The sequence below is a fragment of the Haliotis rubra genome, unplaced genomic scaffold, assembly GCF_003918875.1.
Source record: "Haliotis rubra isolate DU_JTF1 unplaced genomic scaffold, ASM391887v1 Scf240, whole genome shotgun sequence".
NCBI lineage: Eukaryota > Metazoa > Mollusca > Gastropoda > Lepetellida > Haliotidae > Haliotis > Haliotis rubra.
In genome coordinates, this window is record NW_025766448.1 from 928,701 (window position 1) to 949,108 (window position 20,408).

The following is a 20,408-nucleotide window of genomic DNA, read 5'->3' on the forward strand; positions in this document are numbered from 1 at the left end:
CATGACTTACATGAAAAGATAGATTAAAGTTACTTCAACAAATTACAATTCATGAAACATGAAAAATACAATAATTATGCTTACCACTACTTTGGACATTCTCGTGGTGGTTGTTTACTGTGCAAGCACATGGCCTCAAGTGGCATGCCCTGAGACAGTTACCTCTCTTTTTGAGGGTTATTAAAAAGTGGCAATGGTGTTAAACGAAATAAGAGCAAAATTACACTTGGTTAAATAAAAAACTAGAAATTTAACGGAAAATGATTTTTGAAAAATAAAGTTTTAGGAAAATAAGTGTTTTGACCATAACAAACGCCAATTAAATCACTTGTATTTCGTATTCAGCGGCGACAAATGAATCACTGAATTCTAAGGCTGGGACGGGTACTCGAATCCGGGTCGGGTACAGCTGGAATCGGGTCTTATTTCTAGGAATCGAATATCCGGAAAGGGAGAGAGCTCTGTAATGACAAGGGCAGACAATAGCTTGTCTTTTAAATTTTGACGTAACACACATTTACATCATTGAGTGAGTGAGTGAGTTTAGTTTTACGCCACACTCAGAAATATTCCAGCTATATGGCGGTGGTAAATAATCGAGTCTGGACCAGACAATCCAGTGATCAACAACATAAGCAACGATGTGCGCAATTGGGAAGCGATGACATATGCCAACCAAGTCAGCGAGTCTGACCACCCGATCCCTTTAGTCGTCTCTTACGACAAGCATGGGTTACTGAAGATCACAGAAAAAGAGTTACTTGACAGTATTCGGGACTTAAAACCAGGACCCGGTTGTATCATTGCTTCATTAACTAATGTCAACATTAAACCCTAATGATACATTAAATCCTTAATGCATCATTAGTTAATGGCATCATTAAAAACGGTTGTATCAAACACTTATTAGCGTATCATTATCTAATGACGTCCTAATGTAAATATTTTCATTAAATCCGGGGATTCCCCTAATTTTTTCCCACAATTCCGCGCTGTAAACATGTAAGTGTTACTCTCCGTCGTCTGTCAAAATGGCATCTTTGGGGCTAAACCTCGGAACAAAAACAAACATTTCGATTGCTGTGAAGAAACACGTCTAAATAATTCTGAAACGTTGCCGATAAACCTAGAATCGGTTGGGATGTTTTGGAATATACATGAACACTAACGCCGAAGTGAGCTTTCCGCCATATTGGATAGTGTTTACAAAATCAAGTTTCGCTAAGGCCAGTCACAATACGCCTATTACATCATGTATATTTCATATTCAGTTGTATTCGCTGAATTCCTCATACATTTTAGAATCAAATTCCAAATGGTTTTTGTCACTATAACAAAGTGTCTAAGAAAAAACGAAACATACTGGGTGTGAAAACGGGACGTTGTGCTCATTACACAGCGCTTGCTAGAAATATAAACAAAGCAAAAATAAATACTGTGCAGCATTTTCTCAATTTTTTAGACATCAGTTCGTCTATTCGTAGCATGCATGAGCTCAATATTTTTAGAATATGCACGGAAAGAGTATCGTAGCAAGAACTAGAAAACTTAAAACAGATACAATACTGAAATTTGATATATTCACACGAAAGTTCTGTGCAGCGTGACGCCATGCGAGACGCAAAATAATGGAGAACGGCATAGGCAATTATCGGCATTTCTGACTTTTTCAATGAAAACAATAAAAACAAACAACCATACGCAGATAGTCAGAATGTTTCCGATTACTTACATCATACATTTATGGACAAAGGTTCCCTCGCAAAATCGTTGGCACCCATATCCACGAAGCCGCCATTTCATGAGAAATCGGTCATCGGTAGTGATGTCATACATCAACATTGTTGGACATATGTGGCAATTTCTTTGAGGTGAAGGTCGGTTGAATAAGAGTAAACACAATCACACTGTCCTGCAGATTATACTTGTATTATTAATGTATACTTTGCGTATCGTTCACATATGGTTTCATGAAACTAATTTCATTATCAACATTTAGTATTTTAAACCTAAGTAAAACTGACATAATAAATAAAAATGATATATTTATTTCATGAAATGTATATATATGCACACGTTATTAAAGGATATGTTTTGTTCATTGAATTTGTTTATGTTTTGTTATAGACAAAACAATGGCGTATAATCATTGGCCAGGTGCACGTTTGTCACAAATATTTTGAGTATCATTGTTTTCCATAATTCCGTGAAGAAAACATCACGAAAATATTGTGTCCTTATTCACAGCAAATTCTCGCCAAGTGATCTGAGTTACAATGACTTAGTATTAAGCATACCGGAGTGAGGCCCCCTTATCTTTATAAGCGTGTGACCTTTATGTAGCCATTTGACGTCATAGGGGAAAATCCATTTTCAACACATATTGCGAGTCACTTTTAAGATTGAGTGTATAACGTTATACATAAGCACACAAACTAATTTAATACATACCTATGTCATTCAGGTATCAGGCAGAATTTTGTTCGCTGAACACTTTCCGTAAAGATGCCAAATTGAAAATATAGTAGCACAGTACTTTTATCAGTGCAGGATAAAAAGCAGAGAAATTTACTGTTTTAACGCATAGCAAAATTAGGAGTAACATTCAGCAGTGTCTACTTTTCAAACTACTTTATACTGAGATAGTACATTGAATACTCTACATTTCTGTGTAATTTTATAGCTGTAGGTAGATCCAGTGCGGCGCAAACGAAATTAAACGAAAGTTTAATGACGCTCTAATGATACCCCAGGACCTTCATTAAGTTAATGACGCACTAATGACAACAGAGCATCATTAAAACGTTAGTACAACAGAATTTAATGATACATTAGTTAATGAACGTTTAATGGCACGTTAATGCTTTATTAAAGTTTGATACAACCGGGTCCAGGTGGATACTTCAGAAACGTTCCTAACTCTTTCTTGAAATTTGCTTCGGATGCATTCCAATCTCATTCCCATGAGATAGGACACATTCTGAAATTTTATATTTAAATACATGAATAATTTTATATGGAAGATATATTGTCTTAAATGATTCAAGTATTTGTTTAATCAATCACTTGAAATGTTCATTTCACTGATGTAACTTGCCATGTGAACATATGAACAGCATCAATACAAAATGTGACGAAAAATATAAACAATTTATATTTTCAACTAAACAACTAAAGGAATGGAAGTTTTCTTAAACATTTTCAAAGAAAATCCTCAATTGCAAGTTGATTATTCAATTAGACTATGAATAAGGATGAATTAGATGATGCTTTACTGTCATATATTATTTGCTATGGTCATGATGAAAATGCTGCATTTGGTAATTAAATTGCCAGAGATGATTGAATACAACCTTGTATTCTTAAAAGAAAAATTGCCATTTTGCCCATCAACATTCATTCTTGACATCAAATTGTTTGACATTGTCCTGCAAAACAATGGATGATTGTTCTTATTCTGTAAGATTTAGTTTTCTTTAGAGATTATTTCAAATTAAATAGGAGTTGTACTGATGTAGCAATTTTGCTAACAGGAGTCATAAATTGTAACAAAAGCCATTTTACATTAAATGATAAGAAAACAAAATGGGTGGTGGTTCACAGGTCAAAGAACAAGTCTATGGGAGGTCTTCCAACACCATTTATTCCCAAACAAAAGGGAGTATGGATCATGGAGTTCTGAAAACAATACTGAGCTCTCATAAGTATACAATATATTCCCTATTATCTACTCTGTCTCTCTTTGTCATTTGTACACTCATAAAACTCAGATAAATAACTTCTTCATAATTCAGAAATGTTTACACTTAATCTCTTGTAGGAACGCTTAGAAAATCTCTCATATAATGAATTATGTGTGCCTATAATATCTGCGACGTCATAACTATGCTTCTCTGAATCATGAACAATAAAATAATGAGATTAAACTCTACACTGCCAGAAATAATCTATCATACCCTGAATAATAAGACACTGAATAACAACTCCAATCTACACTCAAAAAACATAAATGTATTCGTAAACAAACATCGCTGGCACACGCAAATTCTTGGAAACAGTGTATCTCTGACTCTCAATTCCAAGAAATGGAAGTCCTACTCTATTTGACCAAAGGGGTGACAGGTGGCCAGAACATATTGAAATGTAGGTCATACACTGAAAATAACTCTGATTTAAAACACTACAAATATACACCTTCTCTCTAATATACTCGATAGATGATCTTGACAAGGGAACATGTACATAAAATGCTGATATCTAACAATACCTGTACTCTAAATAATGAACTCTTCCAAATCGCAGCATGTTTCACTGCACAGACATTTAAATGCAAAATAATGAAAAACCTACACTTTGACAATAATAAAGAAACATCATATTCAAATTCTACAGCTGACCAAATACCTGAAGAGTGTGTCTCCCAGCAATAAACATCTATATATCTCTATAAATTTATGACTTCTGTCCTCTCGCGCGCTTTCTCGCATCCAGCTCTTTACGGCGAAAAACAATATGGCGCCAAGCAAGGGGGTGCTCATTAAACTAAACATCTCCGGGAGAAATCATTGTCAAATTTTTCTCTTACATGATCAACCTTTGTGGTGGATATGCTGGAAACAAGTGAAATGTTAAAAACTTGTTACCTTAGCATTGCTCCTTTTATGTGATCCACAAAATTGATGCCACCCAGTCTTCGAAGATGAGATTTCTGCAAATTCCATTAAAATTATATCTTATTTCATAATTAAATGTTCCTTACTAAATTACTTCTTTTGTATGCAACATTTTAACCTTTAAGAGACATGAATCATCACATCCCTTCCAAACAAGTGTAAGAATGAAAGTCTGTGAGTGCAGTTTTGTTAATTGTCCCATCAAAGAATCATTAGTGAAGTTACACATTTTGTAAATAAATAAAAGTTCAAATAAATTATATGCAATTTCATCCTTATCAAAGACTTGCACAAGACATTTTGATGTGAATTTTCGTTGCATGATCTGAGAAAGATTTCCTTTCGCCATTCTCCACCCCCTCCCCCCAAATAATATGCATATGTTGACAGGGTTCAGAGCGTGCTCAATGCATAATTTACTTATTCAAACGAACAAATGTTCATAATAATGTGATGCAATATATAATGTTGATAAATTCTATTCGATTTTGTATAGCTGCCCTTAGGGACCGTTCATAATGTATGGCTTGGGGGTGATGATGATTTTTATGAATTACCCTCCCCCCCTCCCCCCGTAAAGTGTATGTACGAAATAGGTGACGCCCCACCCTGCATGTCATGTACGATATCTATGACGACCTCTCCTCTTCCCATAATTTCTAAGCATCATATTAAACATAGTGCGTGTGTACATAAATGCTGACCCCTTAGCTCCCCTGAACAAAATGGGTGACACCCCCCACCCCAACATTCATCACCCCCACCCGCAGCCATATAATTATGAATGGTCCCTTATATTGATGTACTTCATTGATTATTTGAAAATGTATATTTCCAAAATTCAAATCAGGTGATGGGTACGAAAGGAAAAATCTTATTCGAGTATATAATAAAATGCCAAATATATGCATGCAAATATATTGAAAAATAACAAAACAAGTTCATGGAATGCACGGGCTTCCATCAATTTTGAGAAACATGTACGTGATATACCGGTACCCTTGTGAGATAAAACATGAGCCCTAATTCGGAGTTTCTTGCTACATTGACCTGCTAGATTTAAACAACATTCCTACGTTTTCATTATACATGAAGGACATACTTACCAAATAAACACCAGCATGCCGTGAAGATGTTGAAAATAGAACGATATTGCGTTGAACTTCGCCAAAGTAAACTGACAACGATCAGCTGCCTTTGCGCGCGCGATAATTGTGCGCATGTCCGGATATGGCCAAACGAGGCGATCTGGCATGTGTTTGAAAGCAAATTGTCGGGAATTATACAATTTTGACAGTTTTGTGGGAAAATATCAAATGTAATGCAATTCGGATAACTGATGACTTTATACCTAAAATCATTGATGTCTTCATTTTCAATTGCGATTTACGTAATATTTCCGTCCGTTGATCGATGCACAATCAAACAATATATAAGATTATATGTGTCACTAGCTCGATCTTGATCTTTTATGAAATTAATGTTCCGAAATGATAGTTGCTAAGTTGGAAACCTATTACCAATATGAATTATGTATCAAATTTACCAAGGAAACAATTAGTTGACATTTTATTGGTTCCTTACGTTGAAACAACGTTGACAACTAAACAAATCTCGACTAACTTTCTTTGGTCGCATGATAAACGTTGAATCAACGTTTATGAAAGGTTGATCAACCAAACAACCAAAATTCAACGTTGATTCAACGTTGTTTCAACGTTGTGTGCCCGCTGGGTTATCTTTATAAGCGTGTGACCTTTATGTAGCAATTGGACGTCATAGGGGAAAATCCATTATCAACACATTTTGCGAGTCACTTTTAAGATTGAGCGTATAACGTTATACATAACCACACAAACTAATTTAATACATACCTATGTCATTCAGGTATCAGGTAGAATTTTGTTCGCTCACACTTTCCGTAAAGATGCCAAATTGAAAATATAGTAGCACAGTACTTTTATCAGTGCACGATAAACAGCAGAGAAATTTACTGTTTTTAAGGCAAAACAAAATTAGGCGTAACATTTAGCAATGTCTACTTTTCAAACTGAGTTTATACCATGAGATAGTACATTGAATACTCTACATTTCTGTGTAATTTTATAGCTGTAGGTAGATCCAGTGCGGCGCAAACAAATTCTGGTGCAATGTTCACTTTTCCAGGACGTTTAATGATGCTCTAATGATACCCCAGGACCTTCATTAAGTTAATGACGCACTAATGACAACAGAGCATCATTAAAACGTTAGTACAACAGAATTTAATGATACATTAGTTAATGAACGTTTAATGGCACGTTAATGCTTTATTAAAGTTTGATACAACCGGGTCCAGGTAAAGCCCCTGGTGATGACGGTATACCACCTGAATTTCTAAAGCTTAGTAGTTCATATTTCTTACCTTTTCTTCTTTTATTGTTTAATAAAATCTTGGATAGTGGCGTATTTCCCGATAGCTGGAACGTTGGTATGATAATACCGTTATTTAAATCAGGGTCAAGAAATAACCAAAACAACTACAGAGGCATATCTCTCTTGTACTGCTGTGGTAAGATTTTTAAATCAATTATAGAAAAACGTTTAGATATTAATGAACTAATTGCTGAATCTCAAGCTGGGTTTCGCCCAGGGTATTCCACTGTAGACCAAGTATTTACTTTACAGGCCTTATGTACAAATTATCTGAGTAAGCACAAAGGTAGATTTTACTGTGCATTTATAGATTTTAAAAAGGCTTTTGACCTCGTTGACAGAAGAAAATTGTTATATCTCCTTGTAAAAATGGATGTCATGGTAAAATCTATAATCTCTTAAAAAACATGTATTCCTCCGTAAAAGCAACTGTTAAAGTTTGTAATCATAAGACAACTTCTTTCAGTACATCAGCTGGAGATAAACAAGGGTGTATTTTAAGCCCTGTACTATTTATATTCTTTATCAATGAACTTGTACAGGAAATTTATAAAGCCTGCAATTACGGTATATTTGTTAACCAGAGTATTGACTACTTAATTTTGTTGTTATTTGCAGATGATGTGGTTTTATTTTCGTTCTCCATTATTGGCCTACAAAGGCAATTAGATGTCTTATCTGAGTATTGTTCGAAATGGGGACTGGGTTTAAACATAGACAAATCAAAAATCATTGTTTTCAGAAATGGAGGTATATTTTCCAAACATGAAAAATGGACTTATAATAACATAAATCTTGAAACTGTAACTTATTACAAGTACTTGGGTATTGTGTTTTCCTCAAGATTGATATGGACAAAGGCCTGTGAAACTTTGGCTATGCAAGCACGTAAAGCAATGGAACCAGTGTTGATTTTGTTGAATAACAATAGACATATTGATTTTCAAACTGCCTGTAAAATATTTGATTACAAAATATCTCCTATTCTCACATATGGGTCAGAATTCTGGGGGGTAAAATATCACGAAGTTATAGAAAAAGTACAAACAAGCTTCCTCAAAAGATTTCTGGGGGTGGGTAAATATGCTCTTGGAGAAACCGGACGATACTGTTTATTCATAAAAACGCAGATAAAAGTTATAAAATACTGGATTAAGTTATTAAGAATGAATGTTTCACGTCATCCGTTACATTGTTATGAAATGCTTAAGTTACATGACGAACATGGTAAAATTAACTGGGTTTCTCACGTTCGTGAGATGTTATTTACAAGCGGTTTTAGCTATGTATGGATTATGCAAGATGTTGGTGATGCCACTATTTTTATATCTACTTTCAGAAGACGTTTGATTGATATGTACATTCAATCCTGGCAGCAAAGTATTGAATCATCATCGTATTTGTCACACTATTCTAGTATAAAGAACTTATTCCAATGCGAAACATATATCCATAAACTTGAAAATAGAAACTTAGTTAGATCGATGTGTAAATTTCGTATATCTCTTCATGAGGTAAATCAACAACGTAAAAAGAAAGGCAATGATAATTCTGATATAGAATCTATTTGTTTGCACTGTGATATGAATGTTGTAGAAAATGAATACCATGTTTTCTTTATCTGTAAAAGATATTTTCTACTCCGTAATGAATACTTCTTGTCCATCAAAAAATATTGTAAAATTAGATTAACTTTGCAACAAATATTAAACACACATGATGTAAATATATTACGTTTAACATCTATATATCTGCTAAAAATATTTAGCTTAAGATCTTCTTAATGGTCATGTGACAACGATTGTATATCTTACAACACAATTGTACTATGGGCCATGTGGCCTAAAATACGGAATAAATAAAATTTGAAAACAAAAAACATTTGGTTACTGAAGATCCATATTCTAACCCGGAAATTCACGGGTTTTTACATCATTGGTATTGTCCGATTAATGGAGCATAGTTTTAATGACTGTAATTTATCTGTGCATGAGCAGTGAGTAGTTAAGTTACAGTAGCAGCAGGAACAAAACGTTCGTTGTTATAACGAGGAATGTAATTAATGGTGTTACTCTCTATATTGGTTAAACAGACGTAAATTAAATAGCTTGAGGTCAGTTTTAATGTCTTTTTACCAACTGTTCAACAATAATCCCTACAATAATCTCTGTCAATCACGATTGAATATTCAGAAAGTTGACCCCAATGTATTTCTTACATTTCCGGGTACTCGATTCCGATTCGGGAACGTACATGCGGGTACTCGATTCCATTGTTTCATACTCGTCCCAGCCCTACTGAATTCCTCATACATTTTAGAATCTAATTACAACTGGTCTTTTGGGCACCAATACCAAGTGTCTAGATAAAGTGAAACGAAAGATATTGGGGGTGGAAACAACTGCTGTGCTCGAAAGACAACACCTATTTGAAATGTAAACCACAAATATTTCAGACTTTACACTGTGTAGCATTTTCTCAAATTTTCAGACACCCATTTGCATGGAAAGAGCATATAAGCAAGAAATGGGAAATTAAAAATAGATACAATACAGCAATGTGATGTGTTTACACGAAACTGTCAAGTTTCTGTGCTGCGTGACGCCATGACTGACGCAAAATCACGCAGAACGACAACGGTAATAATCGGCATTTCTGGCTTCTTCTCTTTCTTAAAGATCACATATACTCTAGAGGGGTACAAATGCATAAATCGCCAACTGGCATCGCTATAAATGAAACCCCGTCATTAAAACTACTCACTTCGATCTTTAATCAAGTTATCGTAAATCGTGACAACTGTTGTGGAAAATGAAAGGTATATGTTCTCACAATCTACTGTCATATAATTTTGTCTCCTGCTTTGCCTAGTTTCCGAGTTACAACTTGTTTTCATAGACGATTCTGTCAAAATCGCTTGGTGTCGCTAGGCCTTATTTGTATAAGGACTGATCCAAATTGATCCCATTTCTGTGTTTTTTACCTCGATATTTAATCATGTCATGTAAAACTATGACGTCTATTACGTATGATATTAAAAATTGACATTTGATTTATTTGAATCGGTAAACTTAACAACCCTATTTTGCCATTGCTAGAAGAATCTGAAATTGTACTTGGGTAAATAGGTACATATAGTTTTAGCACACAGCAAATGCTAATATGTATTTCTTATGCAACAATGAAGTTCTGTTTGTATTCTCAAAACAGTGTCGGACCATAAGTTTTCACATGCAATTAAAATTGCATGCAATACAGACATTAATACTCCCTCGTTGTAACCCGTGTTAGGTGGTATAAACCTACACATGTTATTTGTCATCATTCACTTGATGGTCAGTTAATGAATTTATAACAGGTATAATTAGTGGTAACACCACTTAGATTACACGACAAAGGTTCCCATTTGGCATTTCTTGTGTCTGGAGTAAATATTCAACATTATAAACATCGATCAAAGGATTAACCGATAACACGCTGATTGATTAATTACTTTTATCTTACACAGTGGATTTGTCAAAAGGTAGTGTTTATGTATGTAGATTTACTAATCTATACTGAATACACTCTGTCGTGTCTGTGTCTGCGTAAAAACAACGCCCTTCCTTCAAATGATTAACCGCCAATACAGTGATTGATTGCTCATTATTGGCTAACTAAATTACCGTTTTTAAAGAATGGCGGACATTATGCAATCAGTTGCCAGGTGTGCTATCTTGGGTGACCAATAAGACTATACACCAATGTGACATACCTGAAACAATATATCACTTTTTTGGTATACTACACTGTTAAAAGACACATTACTTGGAACAGCTGCAGATGAATGACATATCACTCGTTTTTGTGGATATTGATGGAGACATTCCTCGAACAAGGTAATAGCCTGACATTGTTCCTATAAATTTAATCTGTTTTAATTTTAATATTTGCATTTTGTTTTTATTCATTTGTCGTAGCATTCAACAGAATCGTTGTTTTCGCCGTGAAGTGTAATGAGACATACACTAGGGAGTGTGTGCGAATTATGATTCACTTTGGCAAACTATAAACTGTCTAGATATTGGTCCTGTTATAAATGCACTATAAGTATCAGCAGATCGTCTGCTTTTTATTTAGTTTCAAAATGCATACAAGTATGATAATAAACTAATTAGGATTATAAGACCAAATATAAAGACGTACATTGACTAGTATCTACATACTTGTGAGTGCACGTTAACCACGTGAATGGAGCAAGAAATTTATCGCGCAGTATTGTCACTTCGACCCCCCCACCCCCACCCCCTTCCGTGGAAGAAATCGTTACGTTACAAGTTGTGTCATGCAAAATGCTTTGGGTTATGATTCCAATACATATTGAAATTACGAGTAGAAAGTAGTTTTGATTTTCTAACTTGATGAAAACAAACCATAATCTCATTTATTCTAACAGACTTTAGCCCGTGACTTCACGATTTTCAAAAATGGCGGCGCCTGTCGCCAGTCTGAGTATAAATGCTATTTAGGTTTGTTTTCACCGAGTTAAAAAATCAAAACAACTTTCTACTGGTAGTAAAATATGTATTTGAATGATGGCCAATAGGATTTTGCATGACATAGCTTATAACATAACAATTTCTCTCGTGGCAGCGAGGTGGGTGTCAATATAATACTACTTACAATATTATTGTCACTTCGACCACAACCTCGCTTCCGAGGCAGAAATCGTTATGTTACAAGTTGTGTCATGGAAAATCTTTATGGTCATCAATCATATACATATTTTACTACGACTAGTAAGTAGTTTTGATTCTTTAACTTCGGTGAAGCGATCTGAACACAAGTAAGATATCGTTTCAGGCTTCCACAACGCTCGCTTCGCACTTACAAACATAACCCGTTTTCGTCTCTAGGAGCAATTGACGACAACGCAACGATTTGGCATGATTTCGTTGATGTCGAGAAATCATCAAAATGACGAGCTTGCTACACACTTTCTATACAACTAACTGAAAATCCTTCCTCATATGACGTCACTGCAGTGCTCTGGCGACAGAGTTACGTAACCTGTCTGTGGCTTCGTTGGCGGGCGAGAGTGAAGCAGACGACTTTTTGGTAACTTTTAATCGCTCGGTATTAATTAACCACAACTTTTTAAAGAATGAATTTGGTGCTCCGCATAAGACTGACCACACATCTTTCATATGTAATAGTTAAAAGAGTAAAAAAAAGTTTATTTGTTCTTTAAAATGGGAGTGTATTTGGCAATTTCTCTTAGGTGAAGGTCGGTAGAATAAGAATATAAACAATCACCATATCCAGCCGATTACACTTTCAGTATCATAATGTAATCGTTCGGATATTTTTTTATGAAACTAATTAATTATCTACATGTAGCCTTGTTCAATATCATATCATACGTGGGTATAGGGTGTACGTGTTATATTCTTTGAAAGTGTTTGTTTGAATAATATTTACAGAAGAAATTCACACATTTAGTGTAGTAAAGCATATATAAACCTTTCCACAAGTGTTAAAAGATGAAACGTAGGCATCATGTACTTGTACAACATGTATTTTAGTTCCTATGATGTGTATAGATACAGTTTCGTATGTAACTCTTCGTCAGAATAATTTCCAATATCCAGTCCACGATACACCCTATCCTTTTTTTGCTGAACTGGCATCATGAAAGCAGTGTTAGCCATGAACGCCATTTGCGAGTTAACCACACTGTTAAAAAGTTAGCGGCGGTCCTTAGGTGTGTTAACTTAACGTCACGTTAACAGCCTGTTAAAAGTTAACAGAGTTTTGAACAACAAGATAACCCTCCGTTATTAGGTGAGGTGAGGTGAGGTGAAATTGGGTTTAACGTCGTGCTTGAGAATATTTCGCTCATATGACGACGTGCATGCGTGTGTATGTGTATGTGCGGCTGCTTGTACTAGCCCAGACTGAAGCTGGTTTTATAGTGCTAGCTCACTGAGATACCATGCCGCGGTGAAGCATGAATACCCCACTCAGACACAGTATACTGACTCCGAGCCGACCAGTCCTTGTTGTACCCATTAATGCCGAGCGCCAGGCAGGGACCAACAAGTACCATATTTAAACGTCTTTTGGTATGACGCAGTCGGGGATCGAACCCGCGACCTTCCGCTCTCCGGGCGGACGCTCTAACCACTACACCACGAGGCGGTCCCGCTGTAACAGTCGGTTAAATGCACTTAAAGGCTGATTAAAAGATAACTGAGTTTTGAACAACCGGGCCCTGATAGACGACAGTGTGTCTCTGTTAATGGAACATTATGAAAAACTAAATATTACTGCAAGGGTTCCTCAAGGATCTGCCCTTGGTTAATTTGTGTTCCTTGTATATATCAATGATTTACCTGGAAATTTACAAAATATCACAATAATGTTGGCCGATGACACATCAATCGGTGTTGCGGGAAAATATGTAAAATCCATAGAAGCAACTCTCAACTATGATTTAGCCCAATTGAATAAATGGGCAGAAAAGTGGCGTGGTGTGTTCTAACGGTTATATCTAGCATACTGTAAGACATAGAGGGGGTGGTGGTGGTTCTAACGGTTATATCTCAAATACACGTAGAGGCGGGAGGCCTAACGGGTATGAACAACAATAAAAACTTTCATGCATTTATGACCCACATTTACGAACCTTTTATCAGTCTCTAAAAGGGAGCTGGCAATAGATATTAATGAGCTTCGTCCTTCAAGCCTGAAAACCTTTTAATATGGTTGATTAATCCTTTGTCATTTATAAAAAAAAGTAGTGAGGTTGTGCTTTATTGTTGTAGATTTCTAAAATATATGTACACTATTGGGACGTTGATAACTGTCATCGTTGTATTTAGAAGGCGGCTTCTTAGAAGCAACGTGAGGTCATAACATTGTTCATGATGTCATGTCACCATGACAAAGTGATATTTTACCCGGTGCATATCGCATGAAAACAAATTATCCCCGATATGTTTGCCCTCGTATGTTATAAGCATTGTTATTATCATTCTTTGAGGTTAATGCCACCCGTTGAATTCTTTGTTGTATTTTGAGCGGTGAAACTAAATAAATGATTTCTTTGGTCTACCCATAATAATTAAGGTGTCAACTTCCACTGTATACCTTACAGAAAGAAGTTTTGACTTTACTTTGATAACGAGCACATATGATCGATTCCTTGAAGCAAATGATGCAATTCAATATCATTTCTACAATTTATTTTAAATGCATCAATCAAATACAACAAATGAGTAGACAGATTGACTGCTATGTGGCAAGGAATAACCAGGCGCCAGCGATTTATGATATCCTTAGCAAATGTAACTTAAAATTCCCTCTCATAAAAATACAATAATATGTAGTATTATGATGAAGAATATAATACGAACTAGGTTAAACTATGACAACGCAATATATGAATATATGATCGAAACATAAATCATAATAAATCACATATGATTAAAACAATAAATTAACTTCAAATATGTTATTGCGTCAACATTGAAAATAATTCGAAAATGAAGAAAAAGAAACGTACATTCCAAAGCGTAAACAAACAATATCCTGTTATTTTGGGATATGCTATGAACAACTTCAAAATGTAATAGAAATAACATTAAATTATTGAAAGCTATTGCTCGTAAAATATGTCCTTGCGTCAACATCGAAAATAATTCCATAATGAAAAACAATTAACTTTAATTTTCGAAACATGCACAAATAATCTCTGGCTTTTTTAAGACGTGTCACGAATAATTTCACAGCTGGTAGAATTAACATGAAATTATAGAAACCATATGCTAACAAAAAATTGAAAATTAGTAATGACAATGCGTTTGTCACAAACATAGCTATTACCCCCGCCACATGTCGATATCTGAATGTCGCAATTATCCTCTGTCTGACCCTGAAACTTATGTAAACGTTACCGAAACTGTCATCTGATGCCTTGATACAAAATGCGAACAAATTCCATCCATTAGATTTGGAGATATCGCAAGAATACTCGCTGTGACCTTGAAAATAATCCGAAGGTCACTGAATTCGACTGGCATTAGACGATACTGCCAGGGCATCTTGGTACTACCTTTAAGCAAAACATATTAATTCTGTCTTGTATTTTCGCACTAACAAGTTAGACAGGTGCAAAACACTTTTCACTGTGAACTTAAAATGAGCTCACGTTTCCCAATCAGTTGGTGTTGGGGGAATCCCGCCAATACACCTTGATATAAAATTGGATCAAAATCTATTAATACTTTCCTGAGTTCGCGGCTACCAAGCTTGGCATGTGCAAAACTGTTACACCTTTGCTGTGACCTTTAAAATGACCTCAAGGTCACTAAATTCAAGTGGTGTCGGTAAATCTCCAATCTTCAGTCAATAAAGCTTGGTACCAAATTTGAACAAAATCCATCATTTCTTTCTCGAGTTCTTTCAGTAAACAGAATGGGGAGTCATTTGAACAAGCGATTGTAGTTTTTATTGCTTTTTTGTTCAGTTTAATATCTAAGTTTGATTCTAGCCGACTTCTGCCAATCTCAAACATAGCATATTTTGTTTCCCGAAGTTTGTGATGCATTTTATTGCAGATTTTACGTTTTTTGGGAGTACCAAGCCAAGATACAAAGTCTCACAAAATGGGGATCGTGAGGCTGCAACATAGCAAAACCAATTTGCTTGAGGCTGACAGATAATATGTAGAAATATAAAACATAAAAACAGCTGCATTTGTATCATATTCTAGGTGAGGCTGACTACTATTTGAACGTCCCTTGTAGTTATACCCGTTAGAACAAGTGTGTTAGATATATCCGTTAGAAACCCACCCCTACCCCGACCCCACTTTATATGTATACATATCAAAACCTCAAAAGATATTTGCGAAAAGACATGATACAGAGGACAGTTTATATCGATATATATCAGAACGAATATCATTTTCGTCATTTAGCTAAGACTTGTCAATTCATTCTTGGGTTATCGCGCTAACAATCTTTATATTGGCAAAATCCTCAGATTTTTGCTGTGACCTTGAAAATTATCTCAAGGTCACTCCATTTTACTTGTGTCGGTGAATCTCGCCAATATACCTTGGTACCAAATTTGAACAAAATCCATCATTTCTTTCTTGAGTAATCGCCCTAACAAGCTTATTTGATGTTTGAAATGCAACGAAAAACAAACACCCGCGTATTTACGAGTGATTAAAACTGTTATTACACTTTACGTAAATATTTATTACATTTTACCGCAACGCAAATTATTACAATTTACGTCAATTTTTATTGCAATTTGCGTATTACAATTTACGTCAATTTTTATTACAATTTACGTTTTTATTACAATTTATGTCAAGTTTATTACAATTTGCTGCAAGTATTACAATTTGCGTTTTTATTACAATTTACGTCGTAACGCAGGCGCGATACAAGTGAATTATTGTTTAACGTGAGTCAAACTGTTTAAGACTAAGTCTAAAATGATTATAAACCAATGACAAATTGGGAAAGGCGCCATGCTGATGAGCAATGGATACGTTTCACGCAGCGACAACCTGTTGTATGGTCGTGCTATGTCCAGACGGCGACACGACGGGGACTTCCATGTTGCCCCGACACAGTGATCAGGAAGTGTTGTATTTTTTGGTGCTTTTTGAAACAGATATCGTCCGTTTTGATAAGCTGTTGTTTTTATATCAAACATATCCTACATCCAACATTTTATCGACAGCCATTGTTTATGCATCGACGCGTAGGCTGTCGAAAGATGGGTGCTTAGGTACCCACGGTTCCGTGGAAAAAGACTCAATTTAAAGGCATCAAAGGATACCTGTTTTTATCCACTCAGAATCAGGAATTATTCAATGACCAAAGGTTGGAAAATGCTTCAAACAACCTTTGCTTCTTTCTTGCTCGGTTAATTGGTTTATAGCGTCTTACATATAGAAATAGGTGGAAAATCTGACACGGTAGCATTTATATAAGTTCTGATAACCCTTTTCAGATCCTTCAAGTGTAAAGTTGGTATCATCTGAGTACTGAAAAATGAGGTATTCTATACCCTTCATCTTAATTCCTTATTTGCTCGAATTGCTATAGCTAGTAATTCGACACAAGCAACAAAGAGGTGCGGGGCGACCGGGTCACCTTGACGACAACCACGCCCTAAAGTGAAAAAGTCTGATAATGTACCACAGTCGATAATAGAGCTACAGCTATTCCTTTGAAACAGTTTAACCCAATTTGTAAGTACAGGGCAAAGTTAAAGGCTTCCAATGTTTTGTCAGTGAAGTCCAACTCAACTGTATAGAAGGCTTTCTCAAAATCAACTGCGACCAAAAGACCAGGTACTTCATGTTCTTCACAATAATGCATTCGATCATATAGTATTTTCCCCAATAAATCTATTTTTTTTAAACCTGTTTGTGTTTCACTTATTATACCAGGAAGAACTTCTTTAAGTCGTGAAGCAATTGCAGCGGATGCAACTTTATAGTCTATAGAGGGTCCATGCAGGTAGCAAAAGTACTATACGTCCCCATGAACCCTAGTATGGTGATCTACATGTACCTTCAGGTGTTGGTTGTTTTGTACTGTCTATAGTGATTAATTTTATGATAGTGTACTAGTTTTAAATTTATATCTGTGATACTCTGTATTTTTACTGTCCATCGTCGACAGGTTTTAATCTTCAAAATGTTTTCATTTTTTATTGTATAAATTGTTTTCGTCACAATATGGCTGAGATATTGCCGATGTGACGTTAAATATTTAAAAAAATAAAAATAACAAAGATAAATTAAAAAAATTTAAGACTAATTGGCCGCCAATCGTTCAAGTAGCGTCTGTCGCGAGAGTCTTTTGGTATACATGTGATTATACCTTATCTTTGGAAATCCGACAAAATTCCCGTTCTGTATGAATACGTAATATATCGCCAGAGAATTACACCTATGTCTTTCCAGAAAAATGTACAAAATTATGCACTAAAACCGTCCGAACCAGGACTTTTTCTCTTCTTCATATTTTCTAATTCTCGCGCACATTCGCCAAGTGTGAGTTCAGTTTCACAAACTTCGCGTTTATGTTTATCGATATAATACTCTTTTCTAAATTCATAAAATATTCCATATTTTTGTCTCCCTCTTTGTACCATCTAGCCTTACTCCGAAATATGATCCCTTTTACTTTATCAATTCTAATATTTTCAGGTTTTTTTTCTTTATCTTATCTATAATTTCATCACTACTTAATGTTGAAAATCTGGCTTCCACTTAATATATTTCACGTTCAACAAGCCGCTGTCATATGCCATTCTGGCGTTCGGCAACACGTAGACACATATCCTATAGAAAGATTGATTCACTTTTTACTTTGGTTTTCAGTCATATGGATTGGACTGAATGACATTGCCTCGGAACATTCCTGGGTCTGGGCTGATGGCTCGGCCTTGACATCCAACTATTGGAACCCAGGAGAACCACTAACTTCTAGAGGTAGCAACTGTGTAAGTTACTATCCGCACATTATAAGTGGAGGTTGGGATGACGTCAGCTGCAACAACAAGTATCGGTTTGTTTGTGAATACAGACTGCTGTGAAGAGTTGGTGGACTGTCCGACACATATCACCTGTACATCCTCAGTACATATACACAAAGAACTTAATTAAGCAACCCCTGTATTTTTGGAATAATAGGTTTTCAACACGTACATAAAACTTCTTGTGGTGACCTCGATGGAAAAACTTGAGTTTTTTCTGACCCGTATGTTCCGTTGACTCATAAAAACGACAACATGATTGGAATCTATGTTGATTTTATGATAATTACTCATTTCAAAAACAAAACACTGATTTTCATACAAAACCATGTCTGTACAAGTATGGCCCTGGAATGTTTAATGTTGAAATAATTGGTGAATGTGAACATTAACAACGTCCCTTGTGTATATGTGCATTGGATATATTGCAGTGTAATTAATTGTTCAAAAAAGTTCAGCTTGTAATCTTATGATATTGTTTCATATTTAAAAGATTCAGTGGAGGGTCTTAACGTTGTGCTTTAACAATAATTAGTTGGCAGGAATGTATTCTTATCTGATGTGGAATATTTTATATTATGCTTTCGTAGTTCCTTAGATCTTCTGCGGTGTCTACTTAACAGGCTTCTCTGCTCTATTGTAAAACTCTACTTTATATCTGTATATACGCCCCCTTGCCATCCACGAATCGGTAGGTGTTGGGATGTCGATGAGGGAGACCACGGTTGAGCTGGGTGTGGAATCCTTCCAGGTTGTTTGTCCTGGGACCTGTTGTCGTGTGATGGTTCCACAGGGCAGGGGGAATCAGCTGCGTCGTCTACCCATGTGGTGACGATGTAGTCGTTAAATGCATCAGCTCTGGGCACGTCGGATCTAGTGTGTTGTCCATGGCGTCAACCCACGTGTCCTGGATATTGTTCTGGGGGTAAACCAGCTGCTCAGATGGTCCACTTCAGGATCCTCTCGGTCTCTGTTGAACGTCATTGATTCATAAATAAATCGGAAACATTTCTTAAACTCCCCTTATCTCCTTAAGCTCTTCCACTTTCATTCCTACTCTAGAGCTCAATCACTCGTTCATTAAGTTTACTACCCCTGAAGGTCCGGGTTAGAATGAGCCTTCAGTAACCCATGCTTGTCGTAAGAGGCGACTAACGGGATCGGGTGGTCAGGCTCGCTGGCTTGGTTGACACATGCCATCGGTTCCCACGTGCGCAGATCGATGTTCATGCTGTTGATCACTAGATTGTCTGGCCCAGACTCGATTATTTACAGACCGCCGCCATACAGCTGGAATATTACTGAGTGCGGCGTAAAACTAAACTCACTCACTCATTAGGTTTACCCCCAGTTTGCCAGCAGCCACCAGGGATATTACCTGGGATTAGCGGACACGGATGGGTGAGCGTTCAGGCCAAGTTCCCTGTGTAATAAAACCGGGGTAAAATTAGGCCACCCATAAACTGTGGATCTGATCTTCACTTTTAAAAAGGCAATATGAGCACCATCATTGTATATATATACAGTATAACAAAATATCATACTACACAGCTGTGGTTAGGTTCCCCACACTAGACGGCACCAACACAAGCAGAATCCATGAGCGCAGTCCTGGTACCGCGTGATTATTACCTGTTTCGAAATTTGAAGTCTCACTTGCGTGAAAGAAGATTTACCCATGATGATGAACTCAAGGCTTGGTTTAGAGACCAGACAAAGGTCTTCTATTTGCACGGAATTGCCAGCATGCAGCACAAATGGGCAAAGTGT

At 36.1% G+C, this 20,408-nt stretch overlaps 1 protein-coding gene across 1 annotated transcript in view; it reads left to right on the forward strand.

The window, feature by feature from the left end:
- Positions 1-19,448, forward strand: part of LOC124278717 (snaclec 5-like) — a 39,033-nt gene extending 19,585 nt beyond the window's left edge. Inside the window, exon 3 of the mRNA XM_046714485.1 lies at positions 18,484-19,448. Within this exon, the coding sequence (XP_046570441.1) occupies positions 18,484-18,698 (215 nt within the window). The 3' untranslated portion in view covers positions 18,699-19,448. The remainder of the gene's footprint in view (positions 1-18,483) is intronic.
- The last annotated feature ends 960 nt before the right edge of the window (positions 19,449-20,408 follow it).